The sequence below is a fragment of the Carcharodon carcharias genome, chromosome 25 (assembly GCF_017639515.1).
Source record: "Carcharodon carcharias isolate sCarCar2 chromosome 25, sCarCar2.pri, whole genome shotgun sequence".
In the NCBI taxonomy this organism is placed as follows: domain Eukaryota; kingdom Metazoa; phylum Chordata; class Chondrichthyes; order Lamniformes; family Lamnidae; genus Carcharodon; species Carcharodon carcharias.
The window spans coordinates 19,234,225-19,255,215 of record NC_054491.1 but is presented as its reverse complement, the minus strand read 5'-3'; the positions used below and the strand labels follow the sequence as shown (position 1 = coordinate 19,255,215).

The 20,991-nt window shown below is 41.0% G+C and overlaps 1 protein-coding gene across 3 annotated transcripts in view; it reads left to right on the top strand.

The window, feature by feature from the left end:
* The window catches only part of usp28 (ubiquitin specific peptidase 28), a 67,077-nt gene that overhangs the window by 22,916 nt on the left and 23,170 nt on the right, over positions 1–20,991 (top strand). For all 3 annotated transcript variants that reach the window (XM_041174253.1, XM_041174252.1, XM_041174250.1), the window contains exons 3-12: positions 3,706–3,838; positions 4,205–4,328; positions 5,611–5,773; positions 10,127–10,213; positions 10,693–10,830; positions 12,576–12,646; positions 13,189–13,265; positions 14,102–14,250; positions 14,844–14,971; positions 16,266–16,361. In XM_041174253.1, the coding sequence (XP_041030187.1) occupies positions 3,706–3,838; positions 4,205–4,328; positions 5,611–5,773; positions 10,127–10,213; positions 10,693–10,830; positions 12,576–12,646; positions 13,189–13,265; positions 14,102–14,250; positions 14,844–14,971; positions 16,266–16,361 (1,166 nt within the window). The remainder of the gene's footprint in view (positions 1–3,705; positions 3,839–4,204; positions 4,329–5,610; positions 5,774–10,126; positions 10,214–10,692; positions 10,831–12,575; positions 12,647–13,188; positions 13,266–14,101; positions 14,251–14,843; positions 14,972–16,265; positions 16,362–20,991) is intronic.

Here is a 20,991-nt window from a genome sequence, read left to right as displayed (position 1 = left end):
AGCAGGATGAGGTTCCTTGTAGGATTTTAAAAATTTAATGAAAGTTCAACTAAAAGTGATGGACGTGTCCCAACTGATGTGACAGTGTCACATGAGGGGACATGTCAGGGAAATTTTATTTTTCTTTTAACATTTTTGAATTTGGCGCCAATCTCCGAGGCAGCACTTAGTCTCAGGGAGGTGAGTGCGCTCTTCCACGTGCATGTGCAAAAGAACTCACTCTCAGCTTAGAGAAACCCCCCCTTTACCCGCACAGGGAGCACATAGTGCTTCCTGGTGGCCGTCACGCTGGGTGGGCCTTAATTGGCCCGCCCACATAAAATGGCAGTGGGGTGCTGATTGGAGGTGCGCCTACATGTGCCCGCTCCTGAACTTCCCCCCATGGGTACCTTCTCAAAATTCAATCAGATTTGTCAAACACGACTGACCTTCCCTTAACAAATCCATGCCGATTATCCCTGATTAATCCATGTTTCTCCAAGTGCAGATATATTCTGTCCCTCGGAATTCTTTCTAGTAACTTCCCCACCACCGAGGTTAGTTGTTGATATGCATGCTCCCTCTTGATGATATCATCCATTGGCATAGTTTTGATCTGGTTCCAGATAAGACAATGTTAAGTTTCTGATTCATCATCATTTCTACCACTGTTATCCTGTCCACTGCCAGTCCAATGTTGAAAGGTGATTTAGTCATAATTTCCAACTGATCAAATGTCAGTAAAGCTGAAGTAATAGGTCTTGGGCTCCCAAATATCTGATTGGGACTCCATTCAACCTCTCTCACCCGACACTTCAGGCTGCATCCAAAAGAGCAGAACCTTGCTGTGCTGCTGGCCTCTGGACTGAGCTTGCCTATCCAGATCTCGAGAAGGCACTCTGCTATTTTCCTGGTTCTAGTACATTATTCAGTCTGACGTGTATAACAAGTGTGTAATTCACATTTTTGAAGTACAAAGAGCTGTTTGTAGGGAGATTCATTTTCTTGCTGTCAGTATTGATAATTGTTCCTGCTCTTGCACCCTGGGTGGGCATGAGCCTAGAAGAGGGGAGTAAACTTAAGAGGACGTCAGCACTGCTGACCATGGCTTGAGTGCCATCCTAGAGCATTACCCCCCCCCCCACACACACACACACACACACACACACACACACACACACACACACACACACACACACACACACACACACACACACACCACCCCCTAAACAAGAAGGAACCCATTTTTTGCCACCGGAAGTAGTTCTGTGCATTTAGGAGGAAGCTGGATAAGTACATGAGGGAGAAAGGGTGAGATGAAGTATACTAGGTGGACGTTTATGTGGATTATAAACACTGGCATGGACCAGTTAGGCTAAGTGGCTTGTTTCTATGCTGCCAATTTTATGTAGTTTTGCATGTTTGTGATGGAATTATAGCCTGCTAGAGGTAACGGAGGCAACAGACTTGGCAAAGGCAGAACCAAGTGCCACCATACAATACTGTGATGGCATCACCAAAGTAGCTGCTGTTCATTTTGACATTTATAAAGAGGATCTTCCATCTGATCTATAAGCAAACGTGCTGAATGTTTATACAGTGAATGCATTCGGAAGTGTGGTTACCCACGCTGAGCATGCCAAGCGCAAGATGGTTAATGGCATGGATGTGGTGTGCCCTCTGAAACAGCATGGCCACACTCTCTCTCCAGTAACGGAAGAGCCTTACTCTCTCTACAAAGACATGCTATCGCATTTACGTAACTAACTTGTGCCCTCTTGTGGCCAAAGTTAGAAACTGCAATAACCCATTTTATTAAGTGATAAAAACAAAAAACTGCGGATGCTGCAAATCCAAAACAAAAACAGAAATACCTGGAAAAACTCAGCATCGGCGGAGAAGAACAAAGTTGACGTTTCGAGTCCTCATGACGCCAATGCTGCCAGACCTGCTGAGTTTTTCCAGGTATTTCTGTTTTTATTTTATTAAGTGAATCTGTAGAAAAAAAAAACTTATTTTGCAGAGCACCTTAAACACCTCTTCAAATTTCAAAAACCTTTCGTGTACAATATATTGTTTTGAAATGCAGTGCCTGTAGTAGTACATGTGGCCACCGTTTTTTGCACAAAGCAAGATCCCACAAACAGCACTGGCAGGAATGATCAGTTAATTTGTTTTTTGGTTCCATTGAGCATAAGAGAAATTTTGGCCAGCACACGAGGAGAACTCTTGGTGGTTCTTCACATGTTTCATAGGTTCTTAACATCAGGAAAGACCTTGGTTTAACACCTCACCCAAAGAAAGACATCCTGAGTAGCACAGCATTTCCTTAGTACACGTCTGGAGTTTCAGCTGTTTATTTTCTGGATCAGGTCCTTCACTTATCCATGTTGTTTCCTATCACCAGATGCACACATTTGATCAGTGACTTGCTACCCAATTCAACAAATCCTCCCTTCTGACTAATGTGAATTGCAATCCACCCCCTCAAACTTCTGGAAGTGGCACTCTGAAACCGCCTGTGAAGTGGGGTGGCTTACAATCTGGGATGACTTGCCCCCCTTCTTGATGCTTTCACATAACGGAGCTCAGCATAGTGGACAATCGAAGGTGCATTGCTGATGACTCAGTTTCCCTGTACTGGTGGGGCTATTAATGCTTGTCAACCAGTGTTTTCACTCATCTCTTTTCTTCTCAAGCGCAAGGTTTCTTAGTGCAGCTGCCTGGTAACTTATCCACTGGCTATTTTTTATGTGGTGAGTCAAGGCAGTGAGGATAAAAGGACCGTAGATGTTTCAGCTCCATTCGACCCTCACTTAGTGTCCACTGAATAACAATCAGAATTAGGATGTTTTTCTCCCCCTCAAGCATTTGCAACAGATTTAAGGTAATTGGTAGGATAAGAGGGGACATGAGGGTATCTGGAAGTCACTGTCTGGTTTGGTGGTAGAGGCAGAAACCCTCAGCTCATTGAAAAGGTACCTGGAACTGCACCCGAAGTGCTGTAACCTGCAAGGCTACGGACCAGGTGCTGAAAGGTGAGATTAGAATGAGCAGCCAGTTTTTTCTTTTCAGCTGGCTTAGACCTGATGGGCTGAATGGCCCCTTTCTGTGCCATAACTTTTCTACTACAGCAATGACGACACTTCAGAAGTACTTCCTTGACTGCAATGCACTTTGGGAGGTGCTGAGGTTGTGAAAGACACTAGAAATGAAAGATTGTTCTTGCTTTAGTCCTAGGCACTGGGGCAATTGTTTAGTTCCCACTCATGTCCTGCTCAGAACTACAAATAACAGCGCCATGTATCAAACACGGGGCATGGATGTTTCTATCACGCAGTACAACACCCTGCATTTGTATAGCACCTTTAATATTGGTAAAACATTCCAAGGTGCTTCACGGGAGTGTAATCGGAAATAAAATTTAACCCTATAGCCCATATGAAATTAGAACAAGTGACCAAAATCTTGGTCAGAGAGGTAGGTTTTAAGGTGTGTCTTAAAGGAGGAGAGAGGCAGAAAGGCACAGTGTATTTAATTAGTCAGCTGCTCTCTAAGGTAACTTCCCCTCTCTGTTTTCAGAGGTCAGTATTCAAATATTCCATTCCCCCTACATAAAAATGTGTATAAAGAAGTTCTATTTCTTTTTTAAATAGCATTGATGAGCATGCTGAATCATTGTTATAATATTTTAATGTGATTATTGTCTATCCTCTTAACTCACAGGTCAGCAACAGGGACATAAATCAGGCAGTGAGCTTCCTCACTGATGAAAGTGCCAGGGAACCGGGTTACAGAGCAACAAGCAATGAACCAGATAATGAGTCCAGCGGAGCCACAGGCAACCAGTCACATGGGAGTGAGTACTTCAAGCCTGATGTTGACCTCACTTCACTGTCGGGTTAGTTGGTTTGGGTGAGGTGGGAGGTTGTGTTGAGGGAAGGAGCTGGTCAGGGGAGGGAAAGGCTGCATTGTGTGCCAATGAATACTGCAGTACACTGTGTCCAGTGGCCATTACCATCACCCTCCCCCCTGGTCACCGAGTCTGTGACTTGTATCGGTCATGTCATCAGTGAGAATGCTGATCAAAAAAAAAATCTACCTGCCCATACTGCAAATTAAACACTATAAAAGACCATCTTAAAACTATGTACAGCAGCTTGAATGTCATTATTTCAGCCCGATTTCTGATCCATAAATCCGAACCAATGGTAATTTTTTTCAGGTGTCATTGACCTCACTAACGATGAGAAGGCAGACCTCCAGAAGGCGATTGCACTGAGCTTGAGAGAAAGCGAGAAGTTACAGAATGAAGCAGAAATTGCGACGGAGAATCAGGACACTAACCAGTACAGTGCTCCATATTATTGGATTTGAGGATTGAATGGGCCCTTTATTTTCCCTTTTTTTTTGGTACAAATCACAATAATCAGTACTGTTCAGGAATCTGGGATGAGCATTGAAAGTTTGGCTCACTGCCAAGTTTCATTTCAGATTCTGGAATTTGTGCAATGTGTTTTTTTTTGTTTAAAGCCCTGGGCTTGGTGTTTGGTTTTGACCATCCAATAGGCTTTTCTATAAAGCTTAACCCAACTGTCTTTTGTTGATGGGGGAGGGAACAATATCCTAGTGTGAAAGCATGGAACCTGTGGGGGATGGTTGCATTGTGGCTATGTTTCTGAATTAATGATCTAGACAACTTGAGTTCAGTACCCTGAGGAGCTGGGGAATTTAAATTCAATTAGTTAAGTAAATTGAATTTTAAAAAAAAGTAGTAATTGTGGCCATGAAACTATGGTTTATTGCTAAACGCCCTCTATTTCACTCATGTCCTTTAGGGAAGAAAATCTATCACACTATCTTGGTCTGGTCTACATATAACTCCAGACCCACAATAATATGGTCAACTCTTAACTGTCCTCGGAAGTGGCCGAGCAAGCCACTTAGTTGTCAAGCAGGCAGCACACCATCACCTTTTTAAGTCTTGTTTCCTTTTTCCCAATCTTGACCCATCCTCGCCCTGACCTTGTTTTGTATCCCATGAGTGATTTTCAAGTCTCTGCCTATTTTAGTCTGATTTCACGGGGAAACAGGGTCTTATCTAGAGCTTTCCAACTGATAATTCCTTGCAGGAGACACCTGGCCTTTGTTCCGGCTCTCCTCAGAATAATAGATTTGTTGTAGGGTGGCCAAGTTGTACTATTAATGATAGACTTGATCTGATTCTTGGGTGGAGACATTAAGTTTATTTACAATATACTCAGCAGCAAATACAGGTGTGTTTTCCACTCCAACTCTATCTCTACATTGACTTCTGTGGTAGCCCGCGCTACAGATTACTACAGATCATGTCATCTTACCTAACAAGTATTATCCTTAAAGGTACATTACACACTAAATTATACCATAATTACTACAAGATTGTAAACCCCAGCCTGTTCATCCCACTGTTTCCTCTTTTTAGTTTATTGTTTGTTTATTTGGTAAATGTACTTTGAAGGAGCCACCTTTTATACAAAAAGAAAACTATATATTTTTTGTCTCAACATGAAGTAGATTTAATTGCATGTCTTCCTACGAATTTTTCGGCCTCTTGGTTTGAAAGTGCTAGAATTGGCTCTTGTGTTACAGAGCGGGTGACACAAATGCAGGTGAGAGTAAAGCTGGGTTGAAAAGGAAAAGATGCGAAGTATGGGGTGATTCTCCCAACCCACATGATCGGAAACGTGAGGATAAATGGCCGGTGGGACTCAAGAATGTTGGAAACACCTGCTGGTTCAGTGCAGTAATACAGGTAATGAGGCAGAGTACTAAGGAGAACATGAGCCTGTGTGAACATCTATTATTCTTCTGCTTCATGGCTATCCTCATCGATTACAGTACAAAAATAATAACTTGCATTTGTAAAGCACCTTTAATGTAGTAAAACATCTCAATGCTCTTCACAGAAGCAATTATGAAACTAAATTTGACACCAAGCTACATTGAGATATTTAGTTATCTTTGTCAAAGAGATAAAAAGAAAAAGACTTGCCTTTTATATAGTGCTTTTCACAGCCACTGGATGTATCAAAGCGTTTTACAGGCAATGAAGTACTTTGGAAATGTAGCCACTGTTGTAATGTAGAAAACGTGGCAGCCAATTTGCGAGCAGCAAGCTCCCACAAACAGAAATGTGATAAATACCAGGTAATCTGTTTTTGTGATGTTGATTGAGGGATAAATATTAACCAGGACATAGGGGATAACTTTTCTACTCTTCTTTAAAATAGTGCCATAGGATCTTTTACATCCAACTGAAAGGGCAGTTGTGGCTTCGGTTCGGAGTTGGGTCTAACAGTGCAGCACTCCCTCAACACTGCACTGGAGTGTCAGCTTTGATATTTGTGCTGAAATCCTAGCAGCGGACTTGGGGTCACAAGGTTCTGGGTTCGAGGCAAGAGTGCTACCAGCTATGACGTGTCTCTTTAAGGAGGTTGAAAAGGAAGATCTGGGAAGCATGGGGTGCTTCTCCTAACTTTTTCCTGATTGGAAACGTGAAGATAAGTGGTTGGTGGGACAAGAGGGGTGTAGAGGATTAGAGAAGAAATTCTGTATCTCTGCTAATTCCCTTTTGTACTTTATTTTGTGAATTTGTGTATGGATTAGAATTTTTGATCTGATCTTTGAGAATCAAGGTTTTCCCTGCATCTCACAAAAACTGGTTTTGATCTAGTTTGACAACAGACTGCATTGTTTTATGTACACGATGAAACTTGGGGTGGGGTGGGGGGAATGGAGTACTCCCTGTTGACCCACCTGGGTGAATGTTGGTTAGTTCAGTTCACATCATTATGGGCTATAAATAACCAGGCCTTCTTTGTGTTTGCTTGATTGCCTTATGGAGTTGGAGAGGAATTTCCCAAAGTTTATCTGTAAATTGGCCACACTTTTTTATTTAGCTTTTCCCTAGAATCCGCATTATTCCTTTTTGGAAACGTTGTCCATGGGGGTTTCCCCATCTATTGAGGGGTGACCTGATAGAGGCCTTTAAGATTATGAAGGGGTCCAATTGAGCATATGCGAAAAAATGTTTTCACTTGTGAGCAAGTCTGAACCTAGAGGCCATGAATATTAAGATTGTCCAGTAAATCCAATAAGGAATTGAGGAGAAACTTCTCTATCCTTTGTAAAGGGTCACATCCTATTCTGTCCTTTTTCTCATTATTTTCAAAGTTTGTTCTTTGGTCCAGTAACATTTTGCCATAGTCTGATCTGAGCTCTTTTGGTCAACTTTTGTCTCAATAGCCCCACGGAAAATCATACCCACATACTGGTGGGAGTGTGAAGTGTTGACTAGATTCTCTGACTGAAACCTTTAGGAGCACTACTGCATGAATACATTTTTACAAATGTGCACAAATGGAAGCACCAGATTTTTTAGAAGATCCACACTATTGTCAGTGCACGTTCTGGGTTTTATGGTACCTTCTGCTCAAGTCTACTAACAGGATGGCAGTGTAGCATACGGAGAGATCATTTAAATGGCTTTTTCACTGGGAATCTAATCCTTGTTATGATTCATTCCCTGAGCTCCAGCCAAATTGGCTGCAGAATCAAGACATCTAGACATCTAATGTAAGTTTTAACTTGGCATTGAGCACATAATTCACGTTGAGTGCTTACCACAGTTATCGTTGGTAGGTTGGTATCAGATGGCTGTTAATGTGCTGAGGCAGACTTGCTATCTTGTGTTGTTCATCAGAACAGATGAGCTAACAGTCTGATCTTAGTAAGAGATAAACAGGTGAAAAGGGGTCAGCTGAGATCTGTAGATACAATCACATCCCCATTTAAAAATGCAGTGGTTTAAAACTCAAGAGAACTTAATTTTTCAATAAATGGTATGAGAAATACATCTTTGAAAGGAATTGTCGTCAACCTTATTCCCTTTATGGAGAGATTTCTTTTCCATCCTGTTGTGACAAAATCCTACCTTAATTGTTATAAATGAAGTGTGCCTTTAAGTAGGTGCAATAATTGAGTGGGGGGTTGGAGGGAAGAATGGGCAGCTGGACACAAGATGTGAAGGTCTGCGGAGATGGGAAAAAATCACCCAAATGCCTCTTCACCCCTCCTCCAACATAATTGTTTGGTGCCCTCTCAACTCTGCGCTTCAATTTGGAATTAGTCTGGATCTCCCTCCCGCCCTCACTTAGTTTCTGGTTGCATCCTTTGGCTCTCCTGTGTTTTTTAATCCTCCTGTGGCTTTTCTCCCCAAGCCTACCTTCTCTTGAATGGATGCAGTTCTACAGATAGTGATGGCCCCTGAGCCATTTCTCCTACATGACCAGTGAATCTATACAGTGATAGCCAGTGGGTTATCTGTCTGTTGGGGAACATCAAAACCAACTTTGATTTTTGTCATTATCTAATACATATGCATGAGCATTTCCTGTACAAGGCACTGGATATCAATCAGAAACAGGAACCCTGCATATTACAACACACATTTCAAGATTAATTTTAATGTTGTAAAATTTCCCAAGCCACTTTACAGATGTTTTAATCTGGAATGCCAGTTGGTGAAGGATAGTACTGGAGCCACTCCTCGTTCAGCCTTGCATTTATTTATAGAGTGAAACATGACAAGCATACACTTCCTAGCTCAATGATACTAGAGTTTCAATAAGTTTTATTTATATGTGCTCAAGTGAAACCCCAATTAAAGCTCTTCATATTAATTCAATTCAATTAAAATACAGCTAACAATAGGGGCTTTAATGGACAGCTTTGACACTGAGCCAAGCTAATCTTGGGATAGGTGACCAAAACCTTGGTTAATGATTTGGTTTTAAAAGGAGGAGTGAAGAGAGGCAGGGAGCTTTAGAGAGGGAATTCTAGAGCTTAGGACCTAAGCAACAAAAGTAACAGGTGCCAATGGTTGAGCGATGACTGTAGGGGATGTGCAATTGTCCAGATTTGGGGGAACTCCGAGTTTCTTGAGAGTCGAAGAGCTGAAGGATATTACAGATATAGAGAGAGGCAAGGCCATGGAGGGAGATCTGAAACACTGGATGAGAATTTTGGGAATGTCATTGGACCGGGAGTTGTAGTGGATCAGTGAGCGTAAGGCCTCACTCGAAGGGATACTGAGATCATTTGTAGCACAGGCACAGAAGCACAGATTGCCTAATTCAGAATGGACTAGCAACTGAATCTGGGACATTACTGGCCTGTGTGACATAAAGTCACACAGCACGCCCTGTGTTTACCTGCTCAACTCAGTGAAGTAACATGATCAGTGATGATGAGCAATGGTTCTCGCTTTTGACATTACGATAGGACAGCAGGAGAAATAGCACATAATGCTTGTTTTCCCCAAAGCTAAAAGATTTCAAGCAATGACTTTTGAGTTTGCAAGTACCTCCCTTTGTTGTTAATTCAGTGATGGTATGTATTTACTGCTGCATAACTCAAAGCTGAGAGTGGCATAGCTCTCCCCAAGGCTGTGCTATTGTCAGGTTTTTGTGTTTGTCAGCATTATTCTAGCTGTTTCTGGATGGCTTGTGTCAGCTGTGGCTGAATGGGTAGCGTGGTCTGCCCTTATGGGTGGGTGTGAAAGATCCCATGGCACTATTTCACAGAGGAGATAGGGATTTCTCCTAGTACCCAGGCTAATATCTCTAATTAGTCCATTATCATGCAATGATCAGGGTTGTAGAAGGTGAACTAAATGAACCTTGGTCTTTTTTTCACTGCGCAATTCCTGTGTTGTTACAGGTGTGCCTTCACTAGAACTAGCGATAACAATAGCAAGCAGTGAAATTAAAGTATTACATTATATCCTGGGTTTTTCTCCAAAGACTTAATAACTCATCAGACTGTGATGGAAATGCTGCCAAGTGCCATTGCTCCTATGTTTATTCTGTGGGCATCTTTAGTAAAATTTTGAGCATTGAAAATATCATGAGGATTATTTCGTGATTAACTGATGGGGCAATGATGTGTCTGTAAACTGTGGAACAAGTCCAGTTGGATTCTGTGTGACAGAAGCTAATTTCTGTTGTGCACCTTTGGGAGAGGCTGTTTGGAATTTGCAGAGAACAGTTTCGGGTTCAGTTGAGTTTGCATAGTGCTTTAACTCTTTTGTATATTTTGATTTTAGTCCTTATTCCAACTACCTGAATTTCGACGGCTAGTGCTGAACTACACAGTGCCAGAAAATCCACATGAAAGCTGCAGAAGTCATGCTGTAAGTTCATCACTGAAATGGCCCAAAGGTGCAAAAAAAAAGATTTACAAGGATGACCCCAGAATTGAAATTTTATAACTATCAGAAAAGACCAAGCAGGCTGAGAGGTGACCAAATAGAGACTTTTCAAATTAGGTAGGGTTCATTTCAATAGGATAAACATTGCAAATGTTTCCACTTGTCGAGGGGTCCAATTTTAGGGGTCATAAATGTAAGATATCATTAATAAGTCTAATAGAAGATTTGGGAAAACTCGAGAGAGTGGTGAGAATTCGAAAATGGAGGCAGATAGCATAGATGTATTTAAGGGGAAGCTAGCTAAACACCTGAGTGAGAAAGGATTAGTAGGTTATGCTGATAGAGTGAGGTGAAATAAGATGGGAGGAAGCATGAGCGGTGCGTAATCACTGGCATCAACCAGTTGCATTGAATATATTAATTGTCATTTGCAACTTCTTATTGTGCTATCCATTGAACAGGAGCAACGAAACTTGGCATTTATGCAAGAACTGCGGTGCCTGTTTGCCTTGATGGTTGCCTCCAAGCGGAAATACATTGATCCATCAAATGCAGTAGATCTCCTTAAGGACGCATTTAGATCAAGCGAAGCACAGCAGGTGGGTCTGAGAATCACTCATTACGCCCAAACTAGTATAGAAATTCTAACAATCAATAGAGGTGTGCAACTTGACTGAGGGATTTAAACATAAAGCCTTAAATGTTAAAACAGTGAAAAATTCTAGAATTATGCTCTAGGTTGGTCAACATGTGGAAGAGAATCATAAGTTAAGGGTTTAGTTGCAGAGTTGCAAGAATTTCTGATGAGTGGCAAATAAGATCATAAGAAATGGGAGCAGGAGTAGGCCATTCGGCACCTTGAGCCTGCTCTGCCATTCAATAATATCCTGCCTGACCTGATTGTGGCCTTAATTCCACTTTCCTGCCAGCCACACACACACACACACCACCAACAGCAGCCCCCCCCCCCACCCCCCCCCCCCCCCCCCCCCCACCACCACCACCACCACCACCACCACCACCACCATAACCCTTGATGCTCTTGTAAGTCAAAAATCTGTCTAAGTCAGCCTTGCATATACTCAGTGACTCAGCCTCCACAGCTTGCTGGGGAAGAGAATTTCAAACACTAGCCACCATCTGAGAGAAGGAAAAAACCTCCTCATCTCTACCTTAAATTGGAGGCCTCTTGTTTTTAATTGTGCCCCCTAGTTCTAGATTCCCCCACAAGAGGAGACATCCTTTTAGCATCTACCCTGTCAACCTCCCTCAGAATCTTATATACATTAACCCATCTTTCTGTTTCATATGTTGATATCATAGACATTATAGTGTCATTTTTAACTCTGGCCTGACTTAATGTCTGATAGAATGGCAAATGAATGTAGGTCACTCAACTGGTATAGAATATACTAAATATTTCACATTTTACCATACATTTTGTTCCATTTATTGCATATTTGTTTCTTTGCATTTCAAATATTTCAAGTAACTTCATCTATTACAGCCACACTGATAGGCACAGCAAAACTGAAACTATAGGAAATGATTTCAGATCCATTTCACCTTATGGAAGGATTTCCTGAGTGAAGTTTGAAAGATTTTTGCATTTGCTTGGCCAGTTTGATAGCACTCAAACCTCTGAAACAATACTAGGTGTTTCACTACATAACATAAATAAATACAAAAATGCAGTATTGTAGAAGTGCTGCAATGTCAGTGATGGTCTCTCTTTGGTTGGAGGTCATGCCCCTTTCTTCATGCTGTTCTGTTGCAATTTAAGAGCCTGTGTTAACTTCCTCTCAATCAATACCAGACATTGGGAAGTTGGTTCTAGGACTGTAAATGGACTCTTAGATCTAGACCCTTGTCAGCTTGAGTCTGTTGGCATTACTTTATGGGCATTACTTCTACGGGTTAAAAAGTTCAGTTTGAACCTCATGCCAGGGTTTGAGCACATAACCTAGGCTAGCATTTTAGCGCAGGCAATGCTGCTTTTTCGGAGGTATCAACCTTCAGATGAGACATTAACCCAAGGTCCTACCTTAGATTTATGTTAAAGGTGAAAACTGTGGGGTTAGCGTATCTGAAATTGGGAACAACGAGACCAGATTAAGAGCTGTATTTATCATAAAAGCAAAATATTGTGGATGCTGGAAATCTGAAATAAAACAAAATGCTGGAAAAACTGAGCACACCTGGCAGCATCTGTGAGAGAGGAACAGTCGACATTTTGAGTCCGTATGACTCCTTTTTCCAGCATTTTCTGTTGTTATTTAAGAGCTGGATTTATTTGAACAAACCTCTTAATATTGCCTACATTGTTCTCTTTCTTTTTAACCAGGATGTGAGTGAGTTTACTCACAAACTCCTGGACTGGTTGGAGGATGCGTTCCAGATGGTAGCAAATATGAAGTAAGTTCAGTTCACTGTACTTGAAGGGCAATTCCATCTGAAGGAACTCCATAGGGCGCATCGTTTCCTGCAGCAGACATCATGTTCTGCATCAACTAGCAATTATATTTGATACTTTAAAAATACAAAAACAGGCATTATCATTATCATGTTCTTGTAATAATTTCAAGTTATTGGAAAAAGTGATGCAAATTTCCTCTGGCTGCATGATTTGTACCTCCACTGATCTTTGTTCAGCTCCTCCATAGTATTGGGTAGTAATTCCTTTAAAACTGTTTCCCCAATTCTATCACCAACACTGCCCTGGGGAATGCCACTATTAACTTAGCTCCAGTCTAGAAAATCAACCATCCATGCCTACTCTTTGCCTCTTAGCCAATTATGTAGCCCTGCGATCCCTGCCTCTTTAATCCCATGGGTTTCAATTTTTCTAACAAGTTTATTATGTGGCACTTCATATATTTTGTCTTTCATCTCAATTAACTATTAAAAAGAGGCTGATCAATGTGATTAAAATATTCATTGTCTTTGATATGCTGCAGAAATTCACACAAAAAGTCACAAAATCCAATGGTGGAACTCTTCTATGGAACGTTCTTGGCTGAAGGCATTCATGACGGTACAAAACTCATGCTGTGATTTGTCAACACAGCTTCATTAACTCATCTAAGATTATTTGTGCTTATTATTTCTGTCATATCGCTAGAAATTGCTCATAATTAGGGGGACGGGTTGGCAACTTGTCTTTTGACTGTTGGGAGTTTGATTATCAATTCATCCCTGATGGGCTGATGAATTTTTTTAATTGTCGTGGGATGTGGGCATCATTGGCAAGGCCAGTATTGATTGCCTGTCCCTATTTGCCCTCGGGAAGTTGGAGAAGAGCCACCTTCTTGAATTTAGCTGGCTGGCTTGCTAGACCATTTCAGAAGGTAGTTAAGAGTTAACCATGTTGCTGTCGGCCTGGAGTCACCTAAAGACCAGACCAGGTAAGGATGGTAGATTTCCTTCCCCAAAGGACATTAGTGAACCAGATTGTCAGTTACAACAATCTACATGGTCACTTTTTATTTTAGATTTATTTAATTAACTGAGTTTAGTTTCCACAACTGCCATGGTGTTATTTGAACTTGTGTCTCTATATCATTAGTACAATAATATACACACTATACTACCATACTTTTGACTCTACAGAAAGCTCATCATATTATCTAAGATCTAAATCCTCCAGACAGCAGAAAGTTGACTGATCTCAGTTCCAACGAGCGCTCATTTATAACCTTTTCACTTTGTTCTTAATGCTAGTTACATCTGATGTGAATGAAAACACTCACTGTATTCCTGACAAAACGTGAACAGATTGTTCCTGAATATTGGGCTGCGTCATGCCATTGTAAACAGGTGCAACATGTGAAACAAGCTGAGATTCTTTATCTTTCTCTGCTACTTTTACAGGCAAAATGTTCTCTAACATTGAAACATTCGGACAGTATCCTCTGCAGGTTAATGGTTTCAACGATCTCCACGAGTGCCTGGAAGGAGCCATGGTGGTTGGGGAGATAGAGACACTGCACTCAGATCAGTCGGTCACATCTGGTCAAGAGGTAAGCTGTCTTTATGTTGTGTGCTGAGCATGAGAAATGGCCAGCAGCTCATGTGTATATTCCTCCAAATTCTTACTGGACTTGTCCCTGTATCTCCATCGCACCTAGCTGAGAGAAAAAGAGAGACGCCTAACCAACTTAGGAAATCTGCATCAAAGATTCCTTTATGATACCTGAAAGGCAAGATCCGGAATACACCAATGCTTCTGTTATTATGCCAAAACCTTGTCTTCATAGAATTGAGGTCTGGGGCCCAATATTTGGGATGAGGGGGTGCAGGGATTGTACCTTGCCTCTGCCTTCCCTCTCCCCACACACACCCACAAATCAATGCCTGAATTTCTAGGCCAATAACTGATCATGCATCACGCTACTGTTTGTGGTTGCAGATTTGCCTGTATAAGAGTTACTAGAGTCAAGTTAAAAAGATATGATGAGGAACATTATCAATATGCAAGCTGTTTTTTTTTCTTAGCTTCCAGCTGAATCTGTGAATTACGTAAGTACTTCCTATCTCACTGTGTATGAAGTTAACAATGAGTGGTGAACTTTAAACTCTCTCATATATTTAATTCTGCCCATTTCTTTTCTAGAACTGGTTTACAAAACTACCTCCCGTATTGACTTTTGAACTCTCTAGATTTGAGTTTAATCAGTCTCTGGGTAGACCAGAAAAAATTCACAAGAAACTGGAATTTCCTCACATCATTTATATGGACAGGTGAGTCAATCTGGTGGGCAATGGAAAACATATTATAGGGAATCAATGAAATTTTAAACATAGTTTGGATAACTTGCAAATCTCTTAAGAGGATCTTCTGTATAGGGTCAATTGTCTGATGTTGTAGATCGACTTACAACTGCAGTTATAAGGAAGCAAAGACTTGCAAAGGCTGCAAAGACTAGCGCCTTTCACAACCTCGGCAAATGCCAATGTGCTTTGCAGCCAATGGAATAATTTTATTTTTAGAACTGTTGTTGCTTCTGGAATGTGGGAAACATTGCAAAAGATAGGGTGGTTGTTTAGTGCAGTTAGGAGATTTAATTGTAGTCTTTGGAATTGGCTAGCACAGGTGATCTGAGGTCCTCCTGGGTAAACTGGAGACTTGTAAGGCTTAACTTTGGAATGGTTCACCATAGCGAGCCTCTCCTCACTCCAGTCCACTGTGTTTGGACATTGTGCATTGCATTAACAGAACTTGCATTAAAATGACCACATATTAAATCCCAAATTTTGACGGGCTAATGGAGATCTGAATTTGTTTCCCAATTTCACATTTGTTCTTGGACTTTATCTAGATCTACTAAACTCAACTTTCTTGTCTGAAAAGTGAACAGATGTGAGGTTGAATTATCTATCCTCTTGTTGCTGTTACTTGTACCCTTGGCGATGAAGTGAGACCTTCACACTATTGAAGAAATTGAAGGTTACTTCAAAGTGTGAATCCAGTGGACACATTTTAAATTGTTTTAATTTTTCTCTCTTGAACCCTGAGCCAGAAGGTTGTGAGCTTAAGGCTGTCCCCAGAATTGTGTGTGTGTAATCTAGACTCGCATGCAATGCCATGCTGAGGGCATACTGCCCTGTATTTCAGATGACACATTAAACTGCAGCCCATCTGGACTCTCATAGATTTAAAGATCTCATGCCACTTTTTTTTAAAAGGGCAGGATCATTCTGCCAGTATCCTGGCCAATTTTTATCCATCAACCAACAGCACTCATACGGTTTACCTGGCTATTACTTCCTTGCTATTTGTGAAACCTTGTTGTACCAATTGGCTCCTATGTTTTACTACATTACAACAATGACGGTCATTAGTAATTCATTGTCTCTGAAGCGCTTTGGAAAATCCTTAAGTTGTGAAAGGCCAGTAATGCATACAGCCTACGGGTGAAAGAAAGATAAGCTGCATACAGCTGGTGGCTGTATTTCACTTATTCAAGAGTTAGCCATTTGACACTAAATCAGGTCTTAATTGTACAGTAATCACCTCTTGGTTATGTATGCGCAGGTATCTACACAAGAACAAGGAACTTACACGCAGCAGAAGGGAGGAGGTGAAGAGGCTGAAGGATCAGTCAACTGTCCTACAGCAGCGACTGGAGAGGTACTGGCTTCTCTCTGCCACTCAATCAGGCAGAAAGTGATGTAGTTGCGTTCACCACTCAGACCTGAGTTTGTATCAGCTTCGCCTAATGGGATAAAAAAGTTCTTTGACTTACAGTACTAATGGTCTGAAGTGAAATGATTTCATATTATCATAGAGTATTGCTGAAAAAAGAGACATGCCTAAGTTTTTTGTCTTTCATTTATCAGGACACTTCAAGAATATCAATATAAGGGAACACAACAATTTATACAGCATGTGAAGAGAGTGCTGATTGTTTGGCAAGTGGCTTAGCTGTGGAGAATGCACCAGTAATGGTGACTGACAGTTAACTGCCAAGCATTGTTTGCAATTTAAACCAGGCAACTTGACCCTGATTGGTCAAGGCATTTCCCTAAGGAATGAGTCAGCAAATGGCTGTCACTTATTTTGTTTAGCTAGAACAGACACAATGTGTGTACATGTTCTTGCTGTCTGCAAAGAACAGGGCCCTGTGCATTCATATATGTAGTTTCCAGTACATGCAGATGCGCCACACTGTGAACCTGACTGGCAATCTTAGATTGGTTGTCAGCGTAATTCTTACCACACTGAGGATTATTTAGCAAATGTTGTCTAACTGTATAATTACATCTAATGTTAGATTCTGTGTTTTGAGTTTTGCAAGCACCGGCTGGTTGGGTACAGTCTGTACCCTGCCCTTTGTGAACAGCAGCTGGGACATGCTGTTTGATGTGATCTGCCAGTTTTTGGGACATACAACCAACATATCTAGCATCACACTGGCACTGAAATTCATATACCACATTACTCATTTGTGTGATTTGGCTTGATGGCAGCATCCTGTTAGAGATGAATATCACTTGGGTTGCTACTGCATAATAGCAGCGTGAAACAACTAGCTTCACCTATTCCTCAAATTTTTTGAGATACCCTGTACTTCCAGGGTAATCTGAGGTAGAGTGGGCACTTTATCAGGGCCAAAAATGACGGCTTTAGGCCCATTCATGAGTTTGTGTGATATACAGCGCGAAATGATCTGATCAGGGTAGCCATTATCCTGCAGGATGCCTTTGATACACCTATTTCAGCATCAAGTCTGATGCTAGGTATGTTGGCTGATGCTAGGTATGTTGGCTGTACATCCCAAAGACTGGCAGATCGTATCAAACAGCATGTTCCAGCTTCTGTTCGCAATGAGCAGGGTACAGACCGTACCCAGCAAACCATGCTTTCAAAACTGTGTCCAACTTTAGATGTGATTCCGCGATTGGACAACATTTGCTAAATAATCCTCAGTGTGCTAAGAATTTCGCTGACAATCAATTTAAGATTGTCAGTTGGACTCACGGTGTGGTACATTTGTGTGTACTGGAAGCTACATGTATTAACACACAGGGCCTTGTTCTTTGCAGACAGAAAGAAGGTGTACACACATTATGTCTGTTTCAGCTAATCAAAATAAGTGACAGCCATTCACTGACTTATTCCTCAAGGCAATGCCTTGACCAATCATGATCAAGCTGCTTGGTTTAAATTTCAAACAATGCTTGGCAGTTAACTGTCAGTCACCGTCACTGGTGCATGGCAATGTCACTTATCAGCCAATCAGCAGTCTCTTCTCATACAATATAAATTGTTGTTTTCCCCTTATATTGATATTCTTGTGAAGTGTCCTGATGAGTGCAAGACTTAAAAGCTTCAGCATGTTTCTTTTTTCAGCAATACTGAATTTCTGTACTACCAAACGACTATTGCCATGGATGCAGTGTAGAAGGAAGCTGTTTAGTCCATTGTGTCTGTGCTGGCTCTTTGGGAGATTTATCAAATTAATTCCACTCCCTTGCTATTTGTAATGTTTTCCCCTTCAAGTATTTATCTAATATTGTTTTTGTTACTATTGAATCTGTTTCAACCGCCCATTCAGGCAGTGCATTCCAGATCACAACATCTCGCTGTTTTAAAAATAAAACTTTGTTTCCCCATTTCGCCCCTGATTCTTATGCAATTCACTTTAAATCTATTTTCTCAGGCTACTCACCCTTGTGAAAGTATCTCCTGATTTACTTTTTCAAAACCATTCATGATTTTAAACACCTCTATCAAATCTCCTCTTAATTTCCTCTACTCTAAGGAGAACAACCCCAGTGTCTCCACATTACCAAAGTCCCTCTTCCTTGGCAAAGTCCCTCTTCCTTGGCACCATTCTAGTAAATCTCTTCCGTACCCTCTCAAAGACCTTGATATCCTTCCTAACCTAACCCAACATCCATTGGTTACAACTCTTGGCACAAATGGGGATTTAATTTTCGTTGCTGACTGGTGAATTTGTTTGTGTTAAGTTCCTGTCTGCTGTCTCTTTCATTCAGTGATTAGGGAGGCAACTGCACCACAATAGCATGAGCACTAGTATGGTGGGAGCATGCTAAAGTTAGCTTGGCTTAGGATATACAATTACAGGAGTTGGCCATTCAGCACCTCGGGCCTATTGTGCCATTCTATTAGACCGTGGTTAATCTCCAACTCGGCTCCATTTTTCATCCTTAACTCCATACCCCTTAATACCATTGATAAATAATAATCTATCATTCTCTCCATTGAAGTTCCAATTGTCCCAGAAAATTAACTCCCCTCCCCTACCACCCATGCTAAGTTGCAAATTTTGCCCAGAGTCTGGAATAAGAACAGAAAATGTTGGATATATATATAACCAACCCATTAACATCTGAAAGGAGAAAGAGACAGGCTCTTTGCTTAGGCCAGTAGGCCAGGGACACTTGATCAGACCTTGGCAGTGGTTGAAGTGAGGAATAGAAGTGCAGTTAGGATTAAAGCTGATCAAGCTAGAAGTTACAGCTGCTAATGCTGGAGTATGGACACTTCACGCTTTCAGTCGATATGCCTCTCAAATTACTTTAATGGTGGTATTAACCAACATACTCAGTTTTAACAAGAGCAAAGTACTGCAGAAGCTGGAAATTCAAGACAGTGCTGGAAATACTCAGCAGGTCATGCAGCCTATGGTAACAGCAAAGTATGATTTGACATTTCAGCTTGTAAAAACCAGATGCTGTTATGGAAGGAGTGGCTTATAAGGAAGCACAAAGTCTGACAAAGGGTTGAGGAGAGAATGAATGGTTTGTGATCAGGTAGAGGATATAAACTGATTAAATGATAGATGCAGAAGGGAGCAATGATGTGAGAAGTTAGAGAAACAAAAGGTGGTTTAGACCTCAGTTAAGACAGTTGGTAGTGAAATATCAACTTAGGCATTGAACATGTGTACAGCAGTTTTTAAACTATTGGGACGGAGCAGAAGATATTTTATTTGGGAGTTAACCTGTCTGGGATTGAGAGCACACTTTATGCAAATAATGAGGAGGATCTTTTCCATTCCGCTGCTCAGATTTCCTCTACACGATCCTAAAAATGTTCTGCACTTCTCTTTTTGAAATGACATAATGATAAACGACACCAATGTGCAGCATGCATGAACTGAGAAATCACTGAAAATATTGTGTGTCTATTAGAGAGTTTGAGCAATCTGGGAAGATTCACCTTGCCTTGGACAAGGGAATTTATATGTTCAGTCTTCTAGTATTTTAACTTAAGAATCTCAAAGCAAAGAGTGAGGCCATTCAACCCATCATGTCTGTGGTGGATCTTTGAAAGTGAAATGCAATTTGTTTTACTGTTCTTCCTGCATAGCCCAGCATTTTTTTTCCTTCTCTATTGTGCATCCAGTTACCGTTTTATGCCAGTCAATTCTCTGCCCCTCACAGATAAATTCATTTCATTACCTTTTTGAAAGTTACTTTTGAATCTATTTCCAACGCCCTTTTAGGTAGTGCATTCATGTTCCATAACAGTTTGCGTTTTAAACAATATCTTCCCTGCTTGTTTTGCCAATTATCATCAATCTGTGTTCTCTGTTTACTGACCCTCCTGCCAGCAGAAACAATTTTACCTTATTTGCTCTGTCAAAACACTTCATAATTTTGAACATCTCTATTAACTCTGCCCTTAACATTCTCTGCTCGAAAGAGAACAATACCAGCTTCTCTAACCTCTGCACATAATTGAAGCCCCTTATCTCTATTTCCTTTCTAGTAAAACGTCTTTCTATCCTCTTTAAAGCCTTGATATCCTTCCTAAAATTAGCATCATTGAAAAGCTGTAGGATGCAAAGCAAAACTCGGCATTTATCATCTTAGAGAAAAATACCTTTTCTCTTATGTTCTTTGCCAGTGTCTTGGTAATAAATCAGTAATAATACCTGAAGTGAGGGTTAAAATTATGGAAGGGTTTGTTACAATAGATGTGGAGAAATATTTTCATGTGAGGTAATCCGAAACGGGGGGTCATAAATATTTAACAGTCACTAATAAATCTAATGCAGAATTCAGGATAAATTTCTTTACCAAAGCTAGTGGTTGGAATGTGACAATTGCAACCCCAGGGAATAGTTGAGACAAATAGCATAGATGCATTCAAGGGGAAGGTGGAAAAGTAAGTGAGGGGGAAAAAGGGATTAAAAGTTATGTTAATAGGGTAAGATGAAGGTACGGTGTGAGATAGTTTGTGTGGAGTATAGCAGTATCATGGACCAGTTGGACCAAATGGCCAGTAA